Here is a 27,565-nt window from a genome sequence, read left to right on the forward strand (position 1 = left end):
TAGAATACAAAGGGGCGTTACCATGTTTTGTTCTTTCATGGTTAGATATTTGCAAATCCCTCACACGGGTGACTTTTTGGAAGACGCGTTGAAGAGCCTGACATTCCCAGTGGGACTGAAACTTCAGGAACTCAGGCTGCTGGAGGCAGTGGAGAAGACAGATGGTCGGGGGATGGTGCGGAACACAGGGCACGCGAGGCGCTGGCGACCAAGGAGCTGGGAGGGCGCCTCCCTGGCGCGGGCTAGAGGCTCAAAGCCACGGCGCTTGGCGAACGAACGAACCGTGGCGCCCGTGTGCGCGACCCCGCACGGGAGCCGGAAAAAGGAAAGGCGAATAGCAAGCCCTGCCTCCGCGCGCCTCACTTTCAGCAAGCTGGGTCGGTAAAACGAGAACGACGCCGGGTGGAGGGCGCGGAGGGCGGGACAGCCCGGTCCCCGCTCCTCCCCGGCAGGGCGGGACCGCACCCGCGCCCGCCTCGGTCACGGGGCCGCGGGCAGCCATGCCCGGCCGCCTGCTGCGGGGCCTGTGGCAGCGGTGGAGCCGTTACAAGTACCGCTTCGTTCCCTGGATCGCGCTGAATCTGAGCCACAACCCGAGGTGAGAGGGCGCTCCAAGCACATATCTTCCTTCATTCAGACCCTGACGCCGCCACTGTGGCCGGGCCAAGAGATTGTGGCGCCGCGGACACAGAGGAGGCGCAGGCGGCCAGAGGCGGGACCTGAGTGGGCGGGCCTAAGGCGGGGAAGCCGGCTGCAGGGGGCGGGCGGGGCCCGGGGAGGGCGGGGCCTATTCGTCGAGGGCGGAACTAGAAGATCTGGGAGTCCGGAGCAGATGGGGCCTGCGGTGGGCGGAGCAGAGGGGCAAGGCAAAGTCTGGGGCTGCGAAGTCTTTGAAGGCAGTGGTGGCCTTAGGTGGGCGGGACCTGTTTGCTCCTGGAAGCCTGCGAGGCTGGGGTTTTCCGCGTGTGGTGGTGTTTTTTCTGCGGACCGTATTGCCTGACCTTAGCATTTGTGCAATAAAAACTCAGAAACTCCAAGTGTTTTATTTTACTGAGTGACAACAGGCCTTTTCTCTGCCAAGGCACAGTTAGGTGTTTGAACCTCCTCAAAAAAGCCAAGCTTTATTTTCACAGCTTCTTAGAAGTAATTTATGTATTGAAAACCCAGCTGGGCTGTGAGGATAACAGCTTGGAGTAGCTAACACACAGAAACGTGCAAAAAGCAACTGAAAGCACTAGTGTTAGACATGGTTCTGCATCTGACCCACTGGTGGGTCGCCTTGGGGACTGTAGTGGCCACACGCTCGAGGGTGCAAGAAGTCAGCGCACTGCTCACCAAGTAGATTAGTCTGCAGAAGGCCAGTTTCTGAAACTTAAGTTTCATACTAACAGAAATGTGAATTCAGATTCATCATTACTATAGAACTGTGAGGGTTTTAGGACTTGCTCCATTTTTATTCAGAAGTAAAAATACAATTACAAAAAAAAATACTATAGTTATGGAAATAAAAGTCGTTAAAGAAGTTCATCTGGGACGGGATGCCACAAGGATATAATGTTAAATTTATCTTTGAAACTACAACCTTATACAAAAAACAGTGTGAGGCTTCTCCTTAGGTATAACATTCAAGAGGCTGTTTTGGGTGAGGGAAAGAGCTGATTCTGCATCTAATTCTCACTTGGCAGATTTAGGGCGTTGGGCAAGTTTCTGAACATCTATGCAAGGCTGCTTCTTTGCAGAAAGGGGTTAACTATGTAAGTAGCCCACAACATATGGTATAAACGTTGGCTGCTTTCATAACGTTTCATAAACGTTGGCTGCTTGCATGGGCATTGTTGGAAGCTAGGTTCCTGGAGCTACACCTCAATTCTTTATGGAATTTCTTAGTGTGATACCCTTCAAACACAACGTGACAATCCTACAGTTTATTAAAACCAGTAATTCAGAAAGGATGAGTGGCTTTTATCAATTGAAAGGTAGTGAATGAAAACTTTTCCCATTTTCAGGACCCTTCGATATGTTCCAGAGGAATCCAAAGACAAAGTTATCTCAGATGAAGATGTCCTAGAAACATTACTGGAAGTTTTCCAGGCTTTATTCTTAAACGATCTCAATAAACAATCGGACATCTTGACCCTACTTCCACAATCTGTTAAGTCAAAATATCAAGATCTACTGGCACTTCAGCATCACAGGGTGAATCTGCTTGAAAATAGACATCAACTGCAAAATATTTTTAAACCAGAAGAAATTCTTTATAAGACATTGGGTTTCAGTGTTGCCCGAGCAACTAGCTCGCTGATTTCTGCAGGAAGAGGTGTCTTCGTTACTAAAGGCTTGGTACCAAAAGGCGCAGTTGTGTCTATGTATCCTGGTAACAGTTCAAATTAGTACTGACAAGAGTTCCTTGTATAGTGATAATATTTAGCCCTCTAATCTTTAAAGAATTGAACTAGAAACTCAGTTTTCTATAGATTTTTAAAAATTTGAATTTGTTAATTAAATATTTATATTTTATGTTGTTAGAAAGTATCCTGGAGTATTTATTGGAATAAATGCATTTTTCTTTTTTTAAGGAAATATTTTATTGAATCACTAGTTAAATTTAGAACCCAGTATAGCTTCCTGTAACTTTCTTAAAAGCATTAGAGAGTAAGTCAGTTTGGCTTAATTGATAAAGATTAAAAAGGGATGAGTTAAAACATGAAAGGATTTAAATAACTTAATACTTTCCTGCTTTTTCTACATTTACAACTTAAAGCAGCTTCTTTGCCAAAGATCACTGGCTACAGTATTCATTAGAATATGTTATTTGTTATACTAACCTTGTTATTTGGTGTAGTAGAAAGTGTGTGTGTGTGTGTTTGTAAATGTTTGTGTTAGATGACATATGCTGTTAAAAAGTCATTCTGTTTTATTTTATATTCCTAAGCAACTGTAAAACTTTTCTACAGCTAACCTAACTCTGTGAAGATTCAGTGTTAAGCCAAAAAAACAAAATAATACTAAAATAAATTCAATAAATACATTAATATGGCTGGTAAATAGGAAGCACCTTATAAATGTAATTTCCTCATTTCTTCCTTTGAGTAAAGAAAGAAACAGCTTGAGATATATCTATATTATTTATTAATAAGATACATTTGTAAAAGACTTCATTGATGTCATATCACACTCAGTTTTTAAAACATATGTGTGGTGTAAAACTGAACTTAAAATATAATGTTCATATTGTCATAAAGCAAATGAAGCATATTTTCTCCTGTGTGGATAGTTGGTTGTATGTTCCATCTGCTATTGGGCACAGACTCTTTAAAGGAGAAAAGTAACCTAAGAGAATGTGATTTCTATGTTGGAGGTAAAATATTTAAAAAGGGATAGAGGAATTAAAATGTATTTTTCGAGTACATCTTTATGTTCCAGAGAAAGGTCTTTATTTGGATTTCTTTTTTCAGCACAGGGGATTGAACCAAGAGCCTTCAGTATATCCCCAGACTTAAATTATTTATTTATTTGTTTGTTTATTTTTGAGACAGAGACTCATTCAGTGAGTGCTCTGGCTGGGCTGAAATTTAGATCCTTCTCCTTCAATCTTGTAGAGTGCTGGGGTTACAGGTGTGCACCACCACACTGGGGTTGCAGTTTTCAGTTTTTACTTGAGCTATATGTCTTTATTTTGTTATATAATAGGTACAGTATATCAGAAGTATGAGCCGATCTTTTTCCAGTCCATTGGAAACCCATTTATTTTTAGATGCCTGGATGGAACACTCATTGATGGAAATGACAAAGGAATATCAAAAGTTGTATACAGGTAAGTGATGCCCATACCCAAATTTAATTATAGGATACAGAACCACACTTGTCATGTGATTCTAGTCTAAGAACATTTGAACTTTAATTTTAAAAGTCAATTAGGTGGCTTCTCAGTTTTCTGATTGATTACACAAAAAATTTTAAAAGAGAAAGCATACTAGTTTAGTTTAATTGTTGTTAGTTCTATTTTAACATTCAAAACAGTTCTTTAGCTAATATCTTTGCCTATTTTAGATCTTGCAGTGGAAGAGATCGGCTTGGCCCTTTAAAAATGAGTGATGCTACATGGCTAACATCAGAAATTCATAATCCACTGGCTATTGGACAGTATGTCAACAATTGTTCAAATGGTAAGTTGGATGTGAGATGAGGTACAGTAATGGATAATTTTCCTTTGCCATATGACTATCAAAAACTGTTGAGTAGCATCTCAACTATTCAAAGAGCTTAACCAGCTGTTAAGGCTCCACGCTGGGCAGGTAAAACACTTATACTACCAATCCAAGCGCTATACAATAAATCAATCACAGGCACTAGATTTGATCCCATCCATAATTCCATGAAGCTTGGGGAGGCCACTGACATAAACCATGACAAGCATTTTTAATAGAGATTATTTTATAAATGTCTTGAAATAGCCTTATCCTAAGTTAATCACTAGGCTAACACAGCCTTTGTTGCTAAATTTGTGAGTAATATGCCTTTTTTGAGACTTGATTTTTCTGTAGGTAAAAGTTTGATCATCTGACTATAGTTAGTATGTAGTCTTTTGATGTTAGGGAGATGTGAACTTTTAAATCCTTGAGTTCTTTATTTAACTTTTAACCATTCTGAATTTCTATTTCCTGAATCTTAAGAAATAAACAATAAAACAATATATATGCTTATTATATAGGTTTGTATATGTAAACACAGATACTTTTTAATTTATCTTTGGTGTTATTTTATTATATATATTGTTTATCATTAAGTTAGAGATGGATGTAAATATATAAAATCCAATATTGTCTGGAATGTAATACTAATTATTTATTTGGGCATATTCAATTTAGAAATTTAATTTAGAAAAACATACATCAAATGTTACCATTCAGGTGTTACAATCCATGACCTCATACATGAACCTTATTCTAAAAATTATATCCTTGTTCACAGACAGAGCAGCTAATGTCTGTTACCAGGAATTTGAAGTGCCTGCAGTTTTCCCTATAGAACTAAAGCAGTATCTTCCAAACATTGCCTACAGCTATGACACACAAAGGTTAGTTTTCTGAAAAAGCATTTTTGTATGTTCTATCTTATGCTGTACTTAAAAATATATGATTTCTAAGACAAAGCTTTATAGGATTTTATCATTGTAGCTTTGTAATATAGCTTAAGATCTAGAATTGTGATCTTTGCTTTTGTTGCCTAGGATTACTTTTATTTTTCTGGGTTTCTTGTGGTCCTATGTGAATTTTAGGGTGGTTTTTTCCAGTTCTGTGAAGAACACTGTTGGTATTTTGACTGAAATTACAATAAGTCTCAATGTCAGTTTATGGCCATTTTAAACAGTATTAGTTTTGACAGTATTGGTTCTAGGAACAAGATTGTCTTTCCATTTTCTGAGGTCCCTTTCAGTCTCCTTTTTCAGAGTACTATATTTTTTGTTGCAGGGATCTTTCACCTTATTTAAATTAATACCTAAGTATTTAGTTTTTTTGAAGCTTTTATGGGTGGTACTGTTTTCTTGATTTCTTTCTCAGTGTGTTCATCATTAGGAATACTGATTTTTGTATGTATCCTGCTCTTTTGCTGAATTTATTTATTAGTTCTATGGGTCTTTTAGTTGACTTTTTTGGATCTTCTAAATCATATTATCTTCAAATATAGATAGTTTGACCTTTTCCTTTCCAGAATATGTTCTTTTTGTTTCTTTCCTTTGCCTTATTACTCTGGCTAAACTTTCAGGTACTTATATTGAGCAGAAATGGTAGACAATATTGTCTTATTCTTGATTTTCAGGGAAATTTAGTATGATATCAGCAATAGACTTGTCCTAAATGGATTTTATAAGGTCCTTTTCAATTTTTTTAATCATAAGTGGATGTTGGATTTTGTCAAAGGCTTTTTCTATGTCTATTGAGATGATCAGGTGGTTTTTCTTCTTCTATTTATGTTTTTGTTTTTTTCGAGGCAGAGTCTTGCTATGTAATCCAGGCTGGCTTTGACCCCATGGTTCTTACTGCCTCAGCCTCCCAAGTACTGGGATTATACTATCTTTATTAATTTGTATGAACCATGTTTGCATCCCAAAGATGAAATCCACTTGTTCATTATGTATGATCTTTTCAACGATTTGTATTCTTTTTGCCAATATCTTGTTCAGTATCTTCACATTTATGTTTATTAAAGAGATCATCCTGTAGTTTTCTTGTGTTCCTTCCTTGTTGTCTTAGTTACTTTTTACTCATTGCTGAGACAAAATACCTGAAGCCCAAGTTGGGAAAGGAAAGGTTTCTTACAGTTTTTGGAGGTTTCGGTCCACACTCAGATGGCTCCAAGGCAGGCAAGCATGGCTGGGCCACAGTTTATAGCGGCTGCAAACAGCAAACAGGAACCAGCAAAGAGTAAGACACACCTTCCTCCTGCCATTACATCACATCCTGGCTCCACCCCTATGTGGGTGGAGCACTGATACCATCAATCCAAGCACTAGACAATAAACGAATAACAAATGCACAATGCAAACTCATGAGGCCTCGGGGACACAGACATAAACCATGACACTTGTCTAGTATCAGGGTAATTCTAGTGTCCAAGAATGAGTTTGGCAATACTCCTTCTCTGCTAATTCCATTGATGAATTTGAGGAATACTGACATTAGATCTTCCCTCAAGTTCTTGGACAATTCAGCAATGAATCCATTGGGTCCTGGGCTAGTCTTAGTTGATAGTTTTTTACTGGACTGTTCTATCTTGTGTCTTCTTGATTTCATTTTGGTAATTTATATGCCTCTAGAATAATCCTTCCATGTATTCTAGCATCTCCAATTTATTGACATGCAACTTTTTTAAGTAATTACTATAATGCTCTGGGTTTTGAGACGTTCTTTCTGATTTTGCCCTTTGATTTCTAATTGTATTGATATAGGCCTTATCTTTCCTTCTTTTGGTAAGTTTGGCTAAGAATTTGTCTATTTTGTTTAACTTTTGAAGAACCAGCTCATCAATTCATTATTTTATATTTTTTTTTAGTCTCAATTTCATTAATTTCTCTTTTTTTTTTTTTTTTTTTGTCTTTTTTTTCATTTTTATCGGTACCGGAGATCGAACTCACGACCGCCTGCTTGCAAGGCAGGTGCTTATGCCGCTGAGCTAAATCCCCAGCCCCCACTCTCTTTTGATTTCTGAATTTGGATTGTTCTTGTTTTTCTAAGGCCTTGCGGTGCATCTTTAGGTTATTTGGGATTGTTTTGTTTTTCTGATGTGGGCATTCATAGCTATACGCTTCCTTCTTAGAACTGCTTTTATTGTGTTTCATAGGTTCTTGTGTATTATACTGGAATTATCATTTGATTCTAGGAAATGTTTTATTTTTTCCTTTCATTTAATTTGTGACATTGATTATTCAAGAATATATTATTTGTTCTCCATGTGTTTACATAATTTCTGTGGTTTCTCTTGCCATTAATTTCTAGTTTCATTGTACTGTGATCTGATAATATGTATGAGGTAATATATATATATATATATATATATATATATATACACACACACACACACACACACACATATATACTAGAAGGAAGAAGAAGATAAAGAAATAGAAAAGAGAAGAAAAAAGAGAAGAAACGGTAACAATAACAACAACAAAAAAAATAAAAGCCCCATGCAGTTGCAAAAACACAAAGCATCCTTGCAGTCCCATTTTTATTTCAGTCTAGGGGACTGCTTTTCTCCCCACATTCGCACATAGGGAAGCTTTAACGTAGTGAGGAAGGAGGGTCTAGATGGATTTCTAGGTCTGGCTCATTGTCCCCTCATCCTTACTCGAGTGTGCTTATTACTACAGGTCTTCAAACTGTTCCCCCTGTGATTTGCCCTGTTGTGTGCCTGTGAGTGAAAAGGCTTGCTGATTCCAATAGTTAAATCTGTTTCCCTGCTGGAAGCCATTTGGAGCGTGTCTAACTGTAGACTTTTGCCTCTGTCCCAATGTCTGACCTGCTCGATTAATTCCAGAAGGAGAGGGTACAATGTGATTGACACAGAACCCAGTTCTGCCAGAGCCCCCTGAATCCCTGCTCCATCCTCTGTACCTATTCTCCCTTGACAATCTGTACACCAGTCACATTGTCAGACTCCTTCTGGCCAAAGTGCCACTTTTCTGCACTCAGCCTCCCTAGGCAACAAGTAGTGGGACCTCCCATGATGGCATCTGACAGTGGCATGTTGGCAATGATTAGGATGTTGTGAGTGCACAACATTTGTCAAGTTTGGGGGAAGAACAGGCATGTGCCTATTCCTGAGGCAGTCTGGTCACTTTGGTCCCCAAGGTTTTACTGTTCACAAGATGCTGCCTGTTCACATAGTCCCCTGGCCATGGTTTTTCCCAATGCTCAGATCTTGATCCCGTCAGAATTATGCAGTTATTTTCAGCTTTCCCAAGGACCTACTGGTGCTTTCTCACACACTGCTCACTGGCTTTTAGTTTTTCTGGTGCTGTGGTATGCCTGTTCCTATTCCTGGTGGAAATGCTAGGAGCCTAGTTCAGTGGCTCACTCACAGTGCCAGATCATCTCCTAAAATGGTGCAGATGCCTGAGCTAGGGTGTAAGATGTGCTGTGGTCCAGGAGTGGACTGGCTTCCCTTTCTAAAGCCCTGTGATACTGGATTTAGATCTAACAAGTTTCTCCTTCCATGTACTTTCCCATATCCGGCTTTCTCTATTGCCCATGGCTCAGTATACCTGAATTCCTCTGGAGCCTCTCTTGCTTCTGCCACCTGATCAGCCATCATGGAACCTTATTAAGAGTTCTTTTTTGTGTGTGTTTTTACTGGTACCAGGGATTGAACTCATGACCACACGCTTGCAAGGCAGGTGCTTATGCCCTGAGCTAAATCCCCAGCCCTAAGAGTTCTTTAGTAATAAAAAGTGCTGTAGGAAGATACCATCATTATTTATGTCATCCCTCTGAATTGCTAGCAATTAGATTTTCTTAGCTATATACTCTGGGGTGTATTGTTAGAACTTTGAAGGTACATGTAACAGTGTCTTGTTGTATCCCCCAAAAAAGTATTTTTAAAAATTCCAGCTAATTTTAAATGTTTCTTTCAGAATATGAAATACAAATAAAAGAGTGTAAAACTGTAATCTCTTTATAAAACTATCTCTTTAAAACTCCAGTTTTGGGACCCCACGGAAAGTGTTTTCAGAAGAGGTGGTTGGTTACATAAACTCACTGATTTGTGTTCTATTTAAGTGACAAAGAACAGATCCACTATTGTAATCCCAAATATTGAGTATGGTAATCCAAGTATTGTAGTCCCTTTTCCAGTCTTCCTCACAATCCACAAAGTTGTATTTGTGATCCATTGAAATATTATTGGAATCCTGGCAACTTAATTCCTGTCTAGCACCTCAGTGCAACTGGCAAGAGTAAAGACACCAAGACATATTCAACATTAAGGGCAGCCAAGGAGTCCTAAACCCAATCCCTGAGAGAATATTCTGACAAAGACCCTGATCCAAGGTCTCTCCCAGAATTTATTGTCTTGTAAAAAGGGGTGTGGCTCAAGGATGATTGATAGTGAGACAACTGGAGTTGGCTAGTCAGGTGGGGAGAAAAGCATCTTTGCAAAATGTAGGGTTAACAATATGCAGAACGATCAATTTGCATAATACAATTAAGGTAGCTACTGACTTGTTTTTGGAGGTCATTGTTTCAGTTTCTGATATGTAAACTTTCATGTCCTGGGGACTCATAGTCCCTTTATCTCGAGGCTCATACTCAGTTGACATTTCTGGAGCTGACTAGCTCAGCCATCCCTTTGTATTTATGTCATTTATAGAGACCACTATGTGAGGGAGCAGGAGACTGATGGTTTTAGAGATTACATATCAGTACCTCAGCCAGCCTTATTTGCAATGATTAGAACCAACTGGAGAGAGAAGGAAATGCCATTATCAGCTCTGTATGTATCAGTATATGGAAATAAGCCTCAATATAATTAGTGTTGCAGCATTATAATGCAGTTAAGGGTAGTCACTCAAATTGTTTCATACAGTATACTTTAAATACTGTACCTGTATAGGGAAGGTAACTATTTCCTCATGGAAATTGAAGATGCATACTAAAATGTAAGGAATCTGAGCTGGGGATATAGCTCAGCAGCACAGCACCTGCTTGGCAAGCAGAAGGTTGAGTTCAATCCCCCTACTGAAAAAACAAAAAACAAAGTAAGGAATCTTAAGTAGAGAGAAAACTATTTATAAAAATCCACGTTAGTTATATTAAAAATATGAGGTTGTATTTGTTAAGATGCTACCGTTTTAACATTTTTCTCTTTTCAGCCCACTTCGATGTGTTGTTCTTGTTGCATTGAGAGACATCAAGCAAGGAGAAGAGCTGTTTTCAAACTACTACACAATTGTCAGCTAGTTTGGTGAATTAGAAATTAGGTTTTCCACTTAGCTACCATATTGAGTTAACTCTAAAAGGTTCTTTTGTAAATCATTTTGAATTTCACCTGCTGAATAAATATTTTGGAACTTAATTGAAATAAGAATTATTTTATTGGTATTATAGTTATGTTCCAATTTCATGGTAAAAGTGACTTGTTTCATTACAATTTCAAAATTTTTAATGCAATTGCAGTTTAAATGGTTTTCACCTAAATACCTAAATACACACTGGCTTATTAAAACAGACTACTCACTGTAACTTTTGTCTACCTCAGATTTATAAAATTTTAGGCAAACACCAGCAATTCTTATGTTGATGTGTACAAATTTCTGTAAAAACATTTAGTTTTACAGAATAAAAAGTATGTAGTGTTGTCATGAGTAAATTGATGTCTATATATAACCTAAAGATTGTTATACCTACATAAGGGCAAAACATGTCATTTTCCTCTTTACTCACTGTAAGAGATGTTTTAGTATGGGAATATAATTAAAGGATAGTGGGAGGAAGAACCTGCTTTCCATCTCTCATGTTTTTGTGCAAAGACTTTCATTAGATATGCTCCTAGCCTCTCCATGCACTGGAGAAGTGACTTTCGGAGAGTATTTTTGAACTAGACACTTCATTGCCCACATCCCCCTAGTTCTTTCTCTGCAGCCCCTACTTTGCAGTAGAAAGAATGTGCCCTAGGTTGAGCTGGAAGAAGCTTGCAGCCAGCCTAGATAGTGAATGTTTAGTCCAAAGGTGGAGCATTAAGCAAGCCAGGCCAGCTGGAGCTCTAACTCCCCTAGAATTGTATTAGCAATAGTTAACTTTTGCCTCACTCACCTGACTTGTACCAACTAACAGTTCCAAACATGAGTCAGAAGGAAGATGCTGTTAGGCCCCTCAAATCATGGAAGCAGCATAGATTCTGACCCCCCCTCACTGTTATTTCATTTTACCTTATTTGCCATGCCAACAGCTTCCTGATTGGCTTCTGTGCTTTACTCCTGCCATGACAGAGTAGCCCCCCAAAAGCGATTATTTTAAATGCAAGTCAGATGATACATTTAGAACCTAAGCTAGCTGCGTACTGCCTCAGGTCTCACCTATTCTTTTGTTCACTCCATTGCAGCATGCCTGCCTTGGGGGATTCATTCTCTGCCTGCAGAAGTCCTCCCCAGAATCACCTCACTTACCATCCTTACCGAAATCTAGTCCTCTACTCTGACCAGTACTCCCCAGTCTACTTGCCTATTTCTCTAGTAATTATGACCAGAAAGCTTACATTTACATTACAGCAGATATACAATTAATAAGTTCCAGGAGTGAAACAGGGAAGCCAAATAGTCATTTTGGCAGTGGTGTCAATGAAGTTACTGGAGACTGTTCTGCTTCCACGAGGGTTCTTTTCTGTCCCTTAAAGCCTAAAGTACTATTAGTTCTCATATGGCATTTAACTGCATTCTTGGCTGTATTCAAATTAGCTGTGGTGCTTCTGTGCATGTGGCTATCCAGATTCCTCACAGTAAGATCCTTTGGTTTCTAAGAATTAAGTAATCTGGTTTTAGACAGGTAACCAAAGCAGAAGAGATGAGGCTTTTACTTTCATTTTGTCCCTTTCTTGGAATTTTACAAAATCTGAATATATGTGCAGACTGATCATTATAAGTTAAAAATGGAACCAGGGAATGCTTAGAAAAAGCAAATGAAATATGGGGACCAAAGTATGGTATTAAGCTAAATAGCATATCTAGTTTGAAAAAGACTTTAGGAAAGATGATAATTGATGAAACTACTGATAATATAGATATCTGACCATAAATTTTTTTTTTGTCTTTTTTGTTTTTATCGGTACCAGGGATCGAACTCACGACTGCCTGCTTGCAAGCCAGGCGCTTATGCCACTGAGCTAAATCCCCAGCCCCCGACCATAAATATTATCATCTTGTCAAATCACAGTATCTAATCAAATTTCAAGTACCTACCGTATCTTCCAAAAAGACAACTGCCTAGAACTGTGTTTGAAACATAACAAACATTTAGTAAATATTTCCTAAACTAAACCAGAAATCCTTACTTTGAGATGGTTACAATTTTATTATAGATGGGAAGCTATTACAGATGATTTTAAAAACCCAATGAACTTTTATTACTTACCTATCATATATTAGTCACTACATCTAAAACCAATTTAAACTGGTACAACATCTACCCATTTGGTATATGTTAAAGATTCATGGAAAATTTTGGCAAATATTCACACAAACCAAGAAAAAAAAAAGATTTCCAGATTTTTATTTCTGGAACTGTACACCAGGTATTAAAATACAACAAATACAAAATAATGCTCAAAAAAATCAGTGTTTTATGTACAAATATTAAAATCAATGCAACATAGCATTCCTCTTGAATACCGGATACTAAAACTTGTTCTGATTGTCACTAATTTATCTCATATTCATGGGGTACTTATTTCAAACTGGGACAACTGGAATCACTGGTCATCTAAGAGGAATATTAATATCTACCATATTTAACAAAACTAATAGGTTCCTCCTTTTAGTGAAAAAATCAGGAACTTCTTAAAAAACATAGTAATGTCAATATTTTTATAAATTATTTCAATTTCCATTTGTAGGCAATGTGCTTTGAAACTCTGGGCAAACATTCTCCTTGGTGGTCAGGTTTATTTGTTAGTTTACATTCAAAGTTGAAATATTTACTAGAAACTTTGGTTATATTATATATATCACTATGCTCCATTAGATTGATGTTCTCAAATATTTATGCCCCTCAATTTTAAAATTAAAAGGAAATGATTGCACAATTCTTTGACCTAATTGTACAGACTTTAGTTCTTTTTTTAAAACAGTATTCTACATCCTTCAAGTAAATTCAGCAGTTGACCATGACAAGAGGAAAACTAAACATTTAAAAAGCTAGCATGGAAAATCTGAAATACGACTAACAAAAGTATTGCTATAATCACAGCACCAGTTACACTTCTAAATGAATCCACCATTCTCTTCAAATTCCCTGTACATAAAAGATGTATCAGCCAACACTGCAATTTCTCACCATGAATTTTTGGTTTGTTCATATGAAAATAATGTGGTAAAGGAAAAAAAAAAAACCCAAGAATTTATCACAGTTTGTTATAAGAATTGTGCTTAACACTTAATAATAAAGGTATTGTTTCCTCATATGATCGCTAACCAGGTATTTTCATGTTTTCAAATGCAATTCTTTTAATAAACAGTAACAAATTCTGTTAAGATGTTTAAACAGAAAGAAAAAAACCAGTAAATCCAGCTTTTAAAAGGAAATTCAATAAATAGCTATTTTACATGGCTAAAGTCATAGTGGTACAATTTATGAATGTCACATCAAGCATGCACAAAAATGGTATTATACATGGCAGAAGTAGTCAGAAAATATTGAATTAGATCTAAAAAGATATGAAGGATTTACACATATATACAAAAATCTTGCAAATTATTGCCTCATTTTAACAAGGAATTAAAAGTAAACGTTACCAGCTAGTTAGCACTCTCTAAGAGGCTAAAATCAGATTGGCATTAAAAAATCTATTAAACTAGCTGGAATTTATTTTTCTCTCATATCATTTTCTGGATTTTGGTCAAAAATCTTTATTTAAATAACTAAAGTGTCCATTCAACTTGCTGATAATCAAAACTTTAGATAAGAAACACTGTTTCCATCTTATATCAAGATCCCAGCAATGCATAGATAAACTGAATATATTACTGCATCAGCTAATGAGAATGGGCATGTTTATTTAAGTGCAACTGGTATTAGCATTCAGTCATCTTTGTGTAAATTATTTATACAGACCAGCCACTGTAAACCCAGAGTGAAAATTAAAGTTTTAGCAATGGAAGATTATGGCCAGTATCTTACTAAATTATAAAAAGGGTACTGATTTTTGACAAAAGACAAAAAGTTCAAAGTTTAGCACAACACAGCAATAAGAAGCTGACAAGTTGGATAAAAATGTCAGAAAGCAACAAAGAGCCCAGGCTACCCATATTTACTGTATGCATACAGGAATGCTAGACTTTAAATGTATAAATTAGAGATTGATTTTAAGTTATTAATTTAACTTCTTTTGTCCACTGTGCTAAACTAAATTTTATAGTAAATGTGCTACTGCGTAAACACTTCAAAGCAATCTTCATTAAAATGCTGCAAAGAAAAACAAGAATACACATCATCCAAAACTAAGGATGTCATTGCAGTTCACAGTTTGTATAATAAATACCCTCCCTTTCGATCACTAAGACCACTACATCCTATCTACTCTTCAGCACAACCTTGAAGCAACTTATACTTACAAATATTAGCAATGCAGCCAAATATTTAAGTTTTTTGCAAAGCAACACAACTAGTAAAAATCAAAAGTTTCAATAAAGACGGTGCAAAAAAGTAATTGTTTTAACTATACTATAAAAGCAAAGCTTATCTCCTAATACTGTATTACATAGTTTGATTCACCTTTATAACTTAAAGATGCATGTCCTTAGGGCAAAAATGGCCAAAGTTTATGATGGCTTCTCATTCACGACGTTTGAAATAAAAATAAAATTGAGTTTGAGATGCATCTGAATGTCTATCACTTTTTAAAACTTAAAAGTGGTAATGTACCATTCTATTTCAGATAGGAACTCACATTTTTCTTGCCAACTGTTCAAGCTAAACAAAATAGCTTAAATATACTTCAAGGTTCTACTGCATTATGCATAAAATCTAGAAGTCCCTCTAAATATTAACACTTTGAACTGCAGTACTACACACTTAAGAGGTGTCCCAAAATGTAAACCATTGAGTGGCATTATCCTAGGCTTGGCAAGTCAATTGCCTCAGGATAAATTAAGCTATCAGTGACCGGTATGATTTTTAAGATTATAATCTTGATAATAATGGACAAAACCCAATATAAATATCACATCTTCCAACATCAATTTTTTTTAGCCAATAAATGAAATTACACAGAAATATCCTGGCAGTAAAATGACCAATTCTGTGTAAGGTAGCCCTGGTCTAAAACTTTCAAAGAGGATCCAAGCAAGAGTCTTCATAATTTGCACACAGTTCCTTGCGCTGGCTTCCATAAAGATGGACTTGCTGTTTTGTAAACTGAAGTGCTCTAGGTGAATAACATGAGAGAAGTTTCCATTTTAAAAAAATCCTTGCATGTTTGTGCAGTTTAAAGAAACCTTCCCCTGCTCTTATTAATAAAGAAATTAAAACTGAAAAAATGCTACATTGAGCAGAGACTGGGATTGGTACCTGTAAACATTGTTATTCCACTGCATCCATTTCGGCAAAAGGAATTTACATGAAAAGAAGTCACACCATTCAGTTCAGAATATCTGTGCTGGTTTTGAGCTGGTGGCCTCTGTCTACAGGTTTTAAAACTGGGTATGGGGGCAGTGGGAAAAAAAGTAATAGAAAAAAGAGAGTGGGGGAGAGGTACTAGGGGATGAGGAAAAGATAAGCAGAGCTTAAAGCTGCACCACAGAGTTCAATCTTAGTTCCCAACTCTGCTGATCATAGTTCATTTCCACATTTATGGATTGAAAAATGAAAATACTCTTGATAAATCAAGATATAGTTCTATACATATAGACATCACTGATGTCATAGTGAAAAAGGTTCAAACTTCCAGTGAAAGACTATGCAAACCTGATAGCTCCCCTCAAGTTTACTTGTACTGTGCACCCACTGTTTCTGGCTCCTCACGTCACTCGGAGTGAAGGGCGGCGTGCTGATGCAGAGTATGGGCACTGATGAAACCATTAGTCTCGTTGGCAGACAGACTGCCAAAGTCAGCCACAGAGACAGCCATTTTGGCACTGGTGATATGATGTGTGTGATTCTCAAAGTCCACACCCAAATTATTTACAGAAACTTCACTCATAAAGGATTCGGGGACAGCAATGCCCATTTTCAATCTCTTTGCTGGTCTTTCTGATTCTTCACTGCACATGTTCATAGGATTTAGTTCCGAATGATAAAATCCAGTCTCAAATAAGTTAAAACAATCGTTTTCTCCATTGCTGGGCAAGGTGAGTAACTCTTCTGTTACAACAGGCACATGGTTTATTTGTCCACGTGGTGCGCTGCCTAATGGAGGAAAGCCATCATCCAAACAATTCACATCCGTGGGGTTACAGACAGTTGCTACACTGTTGGTCAAAGCTAAAAAGAGATGGCAAATGGTTTAAATAATGGTCTTTGATGTAAAACAAGTAAGACACAATTTTATACCATGCTTTACTACACAACACAAAAAGATCTTCATTTTACCTGTCAAGTCACTGGCAGTGAAGGAATTAAGAATGTTCAGCTGTTGATCAGGAATAGGCTCAGTCCTGCTAGAAGTTAAGGCTGAAGAATTTACCGTTCCACCCAAAGCTTCTGTTTCATCTACCAAGCGATCCATATAGTCCCTGAAAAACACACACTAATTAATTTTATGACTGTACCACTAGTTAAAAAAATCACTGCAGTCAAAGCCACAGTACTTACGTAACTCCAGGGTGATGGTTGAATCGTTTCTTTCCAAATTTTGTCTGTTGAGCAAAGTAATCGTAACGTTCAGATTTTTTCCACATATAGTAGAATGCTACACATTCTGCAACTGTTCTACTTCTCACCTAATGAAAAAGGTAGAGTTAAAAAAAAAATCAATACACAAAACTGACTTTTAGCCACTCTTTCCCCCACAACAGCTTTAATCCATGAGTCTTATTTTTTGTTCACCCAATTATAAAATACTGAACACTTTTTTAGTGTAATGTCCTGATGTGATAATGAGGCAGTTTCCAAAAGCCCAAGGTCAAAAGAAAACCCGCAGAATATTTAACTTATAAAACTAATGTGCTTGTAGAAATTATCTCACATGCTTACTAGAAATCCTCTAACTACTTTTCTTTATTCAACATTCATCGTGATTCTCACTAAAGTAGTAATTCTGTGTGTGTGTGTGTGTGTGTGTGTGTGTGTGTGTGTGTCTGAGATACGGTGTTACTATGTGCTTCAGGCTAGCCTCAAATCTCATGGCAATTCTCCTGCCTCAACGTCCCCAGTGCTAGGATTATAGGAATATGCCACTGTACCCTGCTGGAAGGGATTCTTAGCTTTGGATTAACCAAACTGTAACAGGTCCATGAATGGTTTTCATTGGGATCTATTAATTCTCAAAGTTACGTACAAGTACACTCTTCTGGGAGAAGAGACAGTTTCATCCACTTATCAAAGAGTTCCATTATCCAAAAGAGAATCAAGACCCTGTGGCAAAGGGATCAGCAATCTATAGCATCTGTGTTTAAAATGATTTGCTTCCTCAAGATGGCTATTCCTTCAGCATTGGTGCTTAGCTCCAAAAGGCTTTGATAATGGTAACGGTAATGGTAACATTCTGAGCCTCACAAACTTCGTCCATATCCCAACTAGAGCTGCTCTGTTACAGGCATGACTTTAAACATACAAGCAAACTTCCTTAATCTGAGTTCTTCCCTGCTTAATCAGTACCAAAAAAGTTTCACAACCTTTTCTTGACCCTGAAAGAACTGTGATGTCAGATCACTAGCAGGGGGGTCAAGTTTTTTAATGTAAGAGCTCCAATTCACAGATCTGTCCACATACATCAAGTGTGAGTCACTGCAGAGAGCACAGGCTAAGTCACTGCTGTGCCCTCAGTGCCTACAATGTCCAGGGAGTGGAACTTCTTACTGTCTCCAGAGTGAATGGGCAGAGCGACTTCACATCACTACAGGATTGATGGCTTTACTTTAATTTAAAGGGGTAACTCAGACTTCTTTAAAAATGTTTATTCATAGCCAGGGATACAGTTAAGCAGCACAAGTGTTTGCCTGGCAAGTGCAAGGTCACAAGTTCGATTCCTGGTAGAAATAAATTAATAAATAGCTAGTTATTTATTTACTACATTAAATACCTCACTTATCTTTGAGAAGATATTAGGTTTTATTATAAATAAAAGCATGAGATTTTCAGTGTTATAATGAAAAATGTAGTTAATGCAGAAGAAAAGGTATACAGATTACAAAGAAAAAAAACACTTTTCTATTACAAATAACACAATGATCCAAATTGGACATGCCAAAGAATCAGTAACAACAACAACACTTTAGGAACTAGTAAACAATTATAACAAGGTTCCAAGATTCAACATTAATACATAAAGTCAAGTGCTATGTACTAGTAATCAATTAAAATATAAAATAAAAAATACAACACCATCTACATGAGCATCCCACAAAATTAAATACTTGTGTGTAAATCCAAAACAGAGGCAAGATCTATAAAGATAATATCAAACTCTTATTAAAGAATTAAATAAATGAAGATAAGTCTATTTTCATGGATAGGAAGGCTGATTACTGTCAAAATGTCACTGTTTCCTAACTTGATATGTAGATTAAGTGTAATCCCATTAAAACTTTCAGCAAGTTATTCTGCAGACACTGGCAAACAAATTCTATACAGGAAAGTAAAAATTCTACGATAGCAAATGCAATTCTACGATAGCAAAGTCAAAAGACGCATCATCTAACTTTTAAGAACTTACTCTAAAGCTACAGTAATCAAGACAAGGTGTTGTTAAGGAAAAACAGACCAACAGGACAGGAGAAAGAGCCCAGAAATATACCTACACAACTACCTTCAATTGGTCTTTGGCCAAGAAGTAAAGATAATTCAAAGGAAGAAGAATAGTGCCTTCTACAAATGGTGCCAGAACTGGACATCTATTCGCAAAAAACTGAATCTAGACAGGCCTCACTCCTTTAATACAGAGTAGTTTTAAGTTCACACCAAAACAGAGCAGAAGAGCAGAGTTCTCATATATTTCCTGCTCGCACACATGCAGTTTCCCCCACTATCATTATCCCACACCAGAAGAGTTATTTATTGAAACTGTTGAACCTAAATTGACAGAACACACCACTCAAAGTCTATGGTTTATATTAAGGCTGGGCTTTGGCAACATGTATCCACATTACAGTATCATACTGAATATCTTAATATCTCTTAAAATCCTCTGTATTGCCGCTACTTATAACCTCTAGCAACAAGTGAACTATTTACAGTAGTCACTCTGTAGTGCTGCTTTTTTTTACAATGTCATATTGTTGGAATTTTGCAGTATGTAACACTTTCCTATTAGCTTCTTCACTTAGTAATAGCTATTTAAAATGCCTGTTTTTTTTTGATAGCTCATTCTTTTTTAGTGCTGAACAGTAATTCCACTGTCTGGATGTGCTATAGTTCATCTATCCATTCACCTCAAAGGCAATATTAGTTCCTTTCATATTTTGATAATTATGATTACAGCTACTCTAGATATCTGTGTGCAGGTTTTTGCATGGATGTAAGTTTTCAACCCATTTGGGTAAATACCAAGGAGCAGATTACTAAATCATTTAGTAAGATTATGACTGACTTATAAGTAAGTACCAAGCTTGTGCTTTCATTGTTTGATCATTTTTTCACGCCTGTATCTTATAACGTGAGCAACTACTTTGAAGATAACAATACACATCAGCCACTGTTTATCTCTTATTTTGTCTTGAAATTCTCTGTTATTTTTTTTTAATTTAAAAAAAATTCAATCTTCCAAAAATGCTTTCACCATTTTTTACTGCCACCAATAATGAATGAGAGTCTTGTTGCTCCATATCCTCCCCAGCATTTGATATTGTTAGTCTACATTTTGGTCACTTTAGGTAACAAAGTTTCATCTTTCAGCAACTGTGCTCAGTGATGAATAGAAAATTTTCTGGGGCTTTGGAATCTCTGAATAGCTTAGAAGGAAGCAAAAATCATGAAAGATTAAACAATCTTGAAAAATATACTGAATCCATTTCTTGTGAGCAGAATATTAGAGTCAGTTGCTTTCAAAACATGTGAATATACTATCAACCATTACATGTGCAGGCTATGTAAGGAGCAAATCCCAGTCCTGTTTAGAGAAGTATTTGAAATGTTAATGGCAGCTAACATTAACAAATTGTTGCTTTTTTTGTATTTAAACAACTTAAAATTAACTAATTCGTTGTAATTTGTAAATAATTTCTCGTTATTAATACTCACCTTATTTTTCTGTATAAGATGAAAATCTTTCCCATAAAGCATGAGTGCATGTTCAAAACTTCGGCATTCTTCTTCTGTCCATGCAGTCATTCCTTCTAAAAAAATTGTTTTACAGAAATTAATTGGCCTCAAAACTTTTCAGTTTATTTTCAGTATATTTGCCCTGTAAAAGGCCGTAAACTCACTTTTAACAATTCTTACATGTACACATACAAATAAACACACACTATATACCAAGTGCAGTATACTGGAGACATCAAGTAAGATTATCACAAGTATGCACACTATTAACGTACAGAGTCCACCAAAAAACCGTATACACATTTGAGGAAAAGAAAAAACAGTGTGATGTGTTTTCAACAGATGCTGTTATCCTCATACAGGGACCCTGGAGGATGTCATGTATCCCAGAAAACCCACTACATTCCTATCTCTTAGAGAAGAAACTGAAAATGCACACGCAGCAATTTCAATGACCAAGACAACTCAAGCAGTGCTAATAAATGTCTGGAAGCTAATGGCCATTTCTCTAAGTACCTCCTGCAATTATAGAGGCCAAAAGTAACTTGTATTAAATCTTATGATGTCTCAATAAATTTAGTATTAAAATATTTATGAAAGTTTTTCTTTTCCTGAAATATATAAACATTTTTTTGGCAGATTCTATAGAATAAATATAAACAAGTTTTTCCTTGGCATTTTTGGTTAAGAATTTAAGATTACTTAATATAATTTCTGCTTATTTCCTAACTTTTTAGAACATACAATGTTTTTAAATTAGAAAAAGTCATTTTCTTTATGGAATGCAAAAAGCCTTTCGTGTGCCTTACATCATCACCATTGCAAGTTCTTTACAGACCATAATGTATAATCAACACATATTTCCTTAAAGTTAGTAGGTGACTGCTACATGGTGGAAATACGAAAGGATTAAAAGTCCATACTCTCAAAATATTAAAGCCCATTAAGCTTCCCAGCAGATCTTCTTTTTTTTGGTCTGTTTTCTTTTTATCGGTACCAGGGATCGAACTCACAACTGCCTGCTTGCAAGGCAGGCGCTTATGCTGCTGAGCTAAATCCCCAGCCCCCAGATCTTAATTCTTATCAATTAAAAATCTACTTGCAAAGACCTCAAAGGTCTTCACACAGACCATATTTATTTCTGAATCTTCTCATTCAGTAGCATTGGGGGCCTATTCTCAAAGTGATTAACAGTAATCTACAATAAAGACAAAAAATAATTTTAAGCATAGAAAAATCAGTATTTTGCTTTTGCAAGTTTTTTGACAGCTAAAATATTTTCAAATCAGCAGCTTTAACAAAGGTACTTTTTCAGTAAAGTGAGATAGCCTTGAAAGTTTAATGTACTGCTTTCAGCTTCTGTATTTTCCCAACCCATTTATAGAATGCTACTAAGAATTATTTTTACCCTATATATACTTAATATAAGCTATGTTACACGCAATGCAGTCATATGACAAAAAATACTGAAATAAACTAACTCTTTTTTACATGCATTAAAAAAATCTTAGCACTGTAAAAATCATGTTATATGATTACTAAAAATACATTTCTTACAATAAATTCAATGGATTATGTTTTTTTTATCTTCACTTTCTTTGCCATTTCTATCTGCTTTTTAAAAAAAGAACAGATTTTTTTTCAATGAAAATCATAAAATCATTCTTTTAATTACTTTGGATGTATTGTCATCTGTGGGGTCTGCTTTGTTCTGTAACTTTCTTCAAGAAAGAGGATGTGACAAGAGCAACTAATTTATATTTGAACAATTTCTGGTACGTCTAAAAATAGAGGGCAAGAAAAAGAAAAAATAATGTTTGCTAGGAAGATGAACCAATTTTTACAGAAGTGTTAAACAACTGCTCTGTCCCTCACAATACTTCGTTTATTCTGACCCCAAGTGACATCTTCTCATCTCCCTCTTTCAAATTCAAGAGTTTCTAACCTTGAGATGCCTTTCCATTGCAGCAGTATCTTTCAATGGCTTCCTTTATATTGTGGTTACACTTGAGAAGTTCATATAATGCCTATGAGAACAGGGAAAAAATTCAGTAAAAATTATCAATAGTTCATATCTAAAAGTATTTTAAGAAACAAGTATAAAAGTCTTGACAAACACTGCCTGAAATACCATTAACGTCATGATGATTTAAGATATGTTTTCTCAGACACTGAGTCTATGTACCCATCCTGCCGACTGACACTGGTACCTCAAGAATCTTGACTCACTCTCAATTGCTGGGCAATTCCCCTATTTTACATTTGTTTCTAATTAGGAAGAATTAGAATTGTGTGTCTGTCTCTTGATGTCATTTATTCTTTGTCTTTTAATAAAAGAGAAAATAAGTAGGCCTGGAATAAAAAGACTAGGGTTTATAATGGGCTCAGTTATTTCTATCTACTATGAACTATCATTTACTTGTTAGATTTTCTTCCTGTAAGTCTGTTTGGAATTATGAATAACAGCAGACAAAGTTCAACCTAAAGATAATAATAATCAACATTTTTAAGTAAGTTTCAAAAAGGCAAGGATGGCTCAATATTAGAAAAAAACTTAATACATCAATAGATTACATTTAGAAATGATCATCTATCACAACAGCTGTTAAAAAGTACCCAATCACTAAATGAATATTCATTTCTAACAAAAACATAATGGTAACAGTTAAAAACAGGTACTGATTTACTATAATAAAGAAAGTCCATGTTAAGAAAAGGAAATTACTATTTTTCATGTTAAAACCCTAGATGTATTGCTTCCATCTTTTGATGGAAGCCCCAAATCACTACTACTGCCGAACATCTCTGACAGTTACAGCTAACACGTGCAATCGTCACAGGAATAAAAAAGAAAATGACATTAAGAGAAGAATAAAAGTATAATAATGGCATTAAAACTAAAAAACCACCACAAAAATATATGTAATTATGACTTTATCAATTAATTAAAATAATTTTAAAAACTAGAAAACCTAAGAGAAACAACTAAAAAATCAAAGTATGTTTCAATAGCTTAAGATACAGTAAATTTTAAAAAATTGATTATTTCCCTATATCAACAGAATTATAACAGAGATCTTACTTATAACAGCATTAAATGCATGTACACATACATAAAAGGTAATGAAAACAATTTAGCTACTATGAAGATCAAAAAATAAATATCTGAATGACTGAAAAAAATCTAATAAATAAAGTCAGACAATATTCCTGGAGTGAAAAGTTTAATGTCTTAATGATAAACATTTATCCAAAATCAATCTACAAACTTCGTAAACTATCTGTACAAAATGTCAATGAGTTATTTTTTTGACAGCTGAAAAACTACTTTGAAGCTATATGATTTCCTTGTATTACTCAAATTTGAGTCTACTTACTTCTGGGTACTAGTTAGGATCACCTAGGTTAGGTATATGAGTGAAAAGGTTCGAAAAGAGGAAAAATTATGTCACAGGTAAAACAAAAGGCATTTAAAAAACGCTTAGGAATCAATATTTCCACTTTCCCATTCCACACATCATCAGGAGAGTTTCTGTATCTACAGGCACACAGGCCTCAGCAAATGTTCCTAAGTCAAGTATATAGTCCAAAGACCATACCTTTTAATCAGCTCCTGAATAAAATTCAACAATTCAAAGAATATCTTTATAATGAAATGTGAAAGACTAACTAAAAAGATGTTCAAATAAAAGATAATAAAAGATAACACATGAAGTACAATAAAAATAGTGAATAATTTTTAAAAAGTGAATTATAATAAAAGACAAACTGATATTAATAATCCTCAAAACACCCACCCCCACACACACACATTAAATGTATTTATCTCATTGTTCTTGCCACTGTCTGAAGCAGCTCTGGATGTTGTTCTTTTATAAGTTGTGCTGTTTAGTTGTTTTGTTATGGCTGCTTTGATGTCTTGAATCAATAGAAAGCATTTACCTTTTCATCATAATTTTGACTTTGGGGAAGCGCTATCAGTCCCTTGAAGCCAGATCTGGTGAATGAGGTGGATGAAAAGATATCATAACCTTTTTATAAGTTGTCTTTCCACAGGATGGTGTTATGGCTGGCATGGAGATGTCCACTCAAAGCCTCATGCACCCACTAAGTGGGGCTTTGAGGAACCGGAAGATTCAGGTTATGTGCTGCTGGGATTAAGGATGTGCTGCTGGGATTAAGGGTGCCAGATCCTGGGTGTGGGTGGCACTACCTCAAGGCAGGTATTTTGGAAGCGATAAAAGGGACAGGAAGAAGGAGGTCTGTTGCTTCTGCTGCTTGCTGTTGCTTCTTTACTGCTTTGCTGCCTACTGCCTGCCAAAAACAAGTTTCTCTTCTGTGACGCCCTCTACAAACTAAAAGCTGAAATAAAACTTTGCTCCTATAACTCAGAAGGTCAAATATTTTGTCTCAGCAATAAGGAAAGTAACTAAAACAGATTTCAGTATCAGGAGTGGAGTGATCCACACACTTACTCCTGAAGGCTCTGGGCCATTTGTCACTCTGCCTGGTCTAGTTTCCCACTGACTTTACTAACAGGGCATGGTAATACTAGGAGGCACCCTAAGGAATCTCCTGGGCTCCAAATATACTCTTTTCTTTTCACCATGAAATAATAGTCCAATTTTCCCTTGACAGGCTGGGTCAAAAGCGTACGCCGATATTGTAACTCCCTTTTTAGCTTGTTTACTCAGAGGTAAGACGAGATCAAAATGACATGAGAGAAGTCTTAGTTTCCATTTCTATGGCATTACTGCTACACTTTCTGGCACAAGTCTTTTCCTCTCTGGAACTAAGATTTCTAATTCAGCAGAGCATAAAGTTGAGAGAAGAGCAAGGGAAAATTTTGCTAGTGAATCACTAGGGTTAATGGTGAGAGGTAGCATTCCCATTTCTTCCAGTCCTTGATTCCGGGATCCATGAATCCTGGCTATGGGAGACAGAGTACCATACAGTGATTCAAAGCATATTCAGCCTTTGGAAGAACTCTCCCCAGCTCTACAAGCTACTACCACCCAGCTGGCACCGTAATTGTGTCTTAGAAAGACCCTTCTACCTTTCTATCAATCTGGATGGTGAGGAACACACAAAACCAGTGAATTCCATGAGCATGAGCCCACTACCTCACTTCTTTGACTGTAGAATGTGTTCCTTGGTCAGAGTTAATGCTGTATAGATACAATTCCATAATGGTGGACAAGACATTCTATGGATCCGTGGATGACAGTCTTGGCAGAAGTAGTACATATCCATTCCGGGTACCAAAATCTATCTTGGTCACTTTTCTCATTGCTGAGACAAAATATCCAATACCTAAAGTTAAAGAATGAAGGTTTTATTTCTGTTTACAGTTTGTAGAGGTTTCAGTTAAGTCTGCTGGCTCCACAGCAAGGTAGCATGACAGACAGGCACTTGTAAAGGAGAAACTATTCTTCACAGGCAGAAGGCAGCCAAGCAGCTGCAGCAAATCTGTCTTCTTTCTGTCCCTTTTATCCTTTCCAGGCAACCTCTCTTTTGGGTGGGGCACCCTTATTCCCAGCATCACCTATGTTAGATCCAGTCAGCTCCAAAGAGCCTCACGTACAAGTACATAAGGCTTTGGGGGGATATCCAGACACAAACTGTAGCAGATGGCACTCAGCAGTAGCATTCACTGATTTTTATCGCACAAAAGAAGACTTTTACTCCCAAAAGAAGACTTCCAGCACTGCTTCAGAAAGTGGTAATGATAATAGCACAAGCATCTTCAAAGTAAGGTGTAATATTTAGAGGATTAATGATAATGTCTTTTACTATAAAAGTTTTTAAATTCAAACATTCACCATATATTTTGATCACATTTTGTATAGTCATCAAGAATGAGAAATTTAAGATTAAATGATCAAAAGGATATAAAATAGTATTTAAAATATGTGTATACATATAAAAAGAAGACACAAAACTATTATATGTAAGGTGATTAACCTTGAGGTCTCAGAATTATTTTTTTGGAACCAGTATTTTGAAAATTAAAATTAAAAATATATGTAAGAAAGACATCCAATTCTCATGCAAGAAATAATTGGATCAAACATAAGAAACAAAGACAGCTGCTGTTCCAACACAAGTGTACCTGTTCATTGTCCCTTGTATGTGTTCCTGCAGAAATCTTATCCATGACTTTTTCATTTCCAGTTCTTAATGATGTCTCAACAAGATACTCCTTAACTTTGCTCTCCAAAACCACATCAGGACGCCAAAGTAACTGGTCTTCATTTTCATATACTAATAAACACAATTCCATTAGAACAGAATGAAAATAAAGAACACATTAATTATTACTCTTTCTCAGTAGGCTATCCATTGAGGTAAGTCACCAGTTCTGAGGACACTAGTAATTACTCTATTAGGTGAGCAGACCCATTACCAGCATAAAATGATTTTTTTTTAAAAAACTGTATTATCCAAGGTCAGTGGCCAGAGGAAGGTGTTTTTTTCAGTGGCTGGATTAATGGGTCAGTAAGAGGCTTTCCATGCCTAGAAAAGTCAAAACTCCATTTGATACCTTCTTCTTAAGAAAAGGTAAAAATGATCTATTAAATTTTTTAATAACCTCACTGGATTTTTTTTTTGCATTCTCTAAATGGGTCTATGAAATCTCCAGATTGAAATTACAAACAAAGCAAATGAACAAAAACAAGTAACAAACTATTAGACAATAACAAGAAATCAAAGGAATATTTCTCTTCTGATTTCCTCCCATAAAGAGAACTTTTACTTAAAGAAGCAGATGAATCAAATCTCCATAACGAGGTTTTTGAAAAAAAGGGAAACAGAAGAATTAACCATTCTACAATCTCTTTGGTGACTGATAGATATATGAATGAACAAAATGTCACTAAAACAAGGTTTATAATTTATAAATCCACCCTATCAACCTTGCTCAAAGTTTCTATCCTGCA

General features: G+C 36.2%; 2 protein-coding genes across 5 annotated transcripts in view; one reads left to right on the plus strand and one right to left on the minus strand.

The window, feature by feature from the left end:
- Nucleotides 1–421: 421 nt before the first annotated feature.
- Nucleotides 422–10,584, plus strand: Setd9 (SET domain containing 9). The gene is made up of 6 exons (XM_003470247.5): nt 422–598; nt 2,007–2,374; nt 3,691–3,814; nt 4,051–4,166; nt 4,972–5,077; nt 10,370–10,584. The coding sequence occupies exons 1-6, from the start codon at nt 501–503 to the stop codon at nt 10,455–10,457; spliced, it is 900 nt and encodes a 299-aa protein (XP_003470295.1). The 5' UTR covers nt 422–500; the 3' UTR covers nt 10,458–10,584.
- A 2,160-nt stretch (nt 10,585–12,744) lies between these two features.
- Mier3 (MIER family member 3) overlaps nt 12,745–27,565 on the minus strand; it is a 66,452-nt gene continuing 51,631 nt past the window's right edge. For 3 of the 4 annotated variants that reach the window (XM_063258193.1, XM_063258190.1, XM_063258192.1), the window contains exons 8-13: nt 26,737–26,888; nt 22,570–22,651; nt 20,604–20,698; nt 17,019–17,146; nt 16,797–16,939; nt 12,745–16,688 (exon numbers count right to left, since the gene is read on the minus strand). In XM_063258193.1, the coding sequence (XP_063114263.1) occupies nt 16,231–16,688; nt 16,797–16,939; nt 17,019–17,146; nt 20,604–20,698; nt 22,570–22,651; nt 26,737–26,888 (1,058 nt within the window). In that variant the 3' untranslated portion in view covers nt 12,745–16,230. The remainder of the gene's footprint in view (nt 16,689–16,796; nt 16,940–17,018; nt 17,147–20,603; nt 20,699–22,569; nt 22,652–26,736; nt 26,889–27,565) is intronic. The other variant, XM_063258191.1, reaches the window with a different exon arrangement.

The sequence above is a fragment of the Cavia porcellus genome, unplaced genomic scaffold (genome assembly GCF_034190915.1).
Source record: "Cavia porcellus strain 051 isolate PalLab524CR breed Dunkin Hartley unplaced genomic scaffold, mCavPor4.1 scaffold_11, whole genome shotgun sequence".
Classification (NCBI taxonomy): Eukaryota; Metazoa; Chordata; class Mammalia; order Rodentia; family Caviidae; genus Cavia; species Cavia porcellus.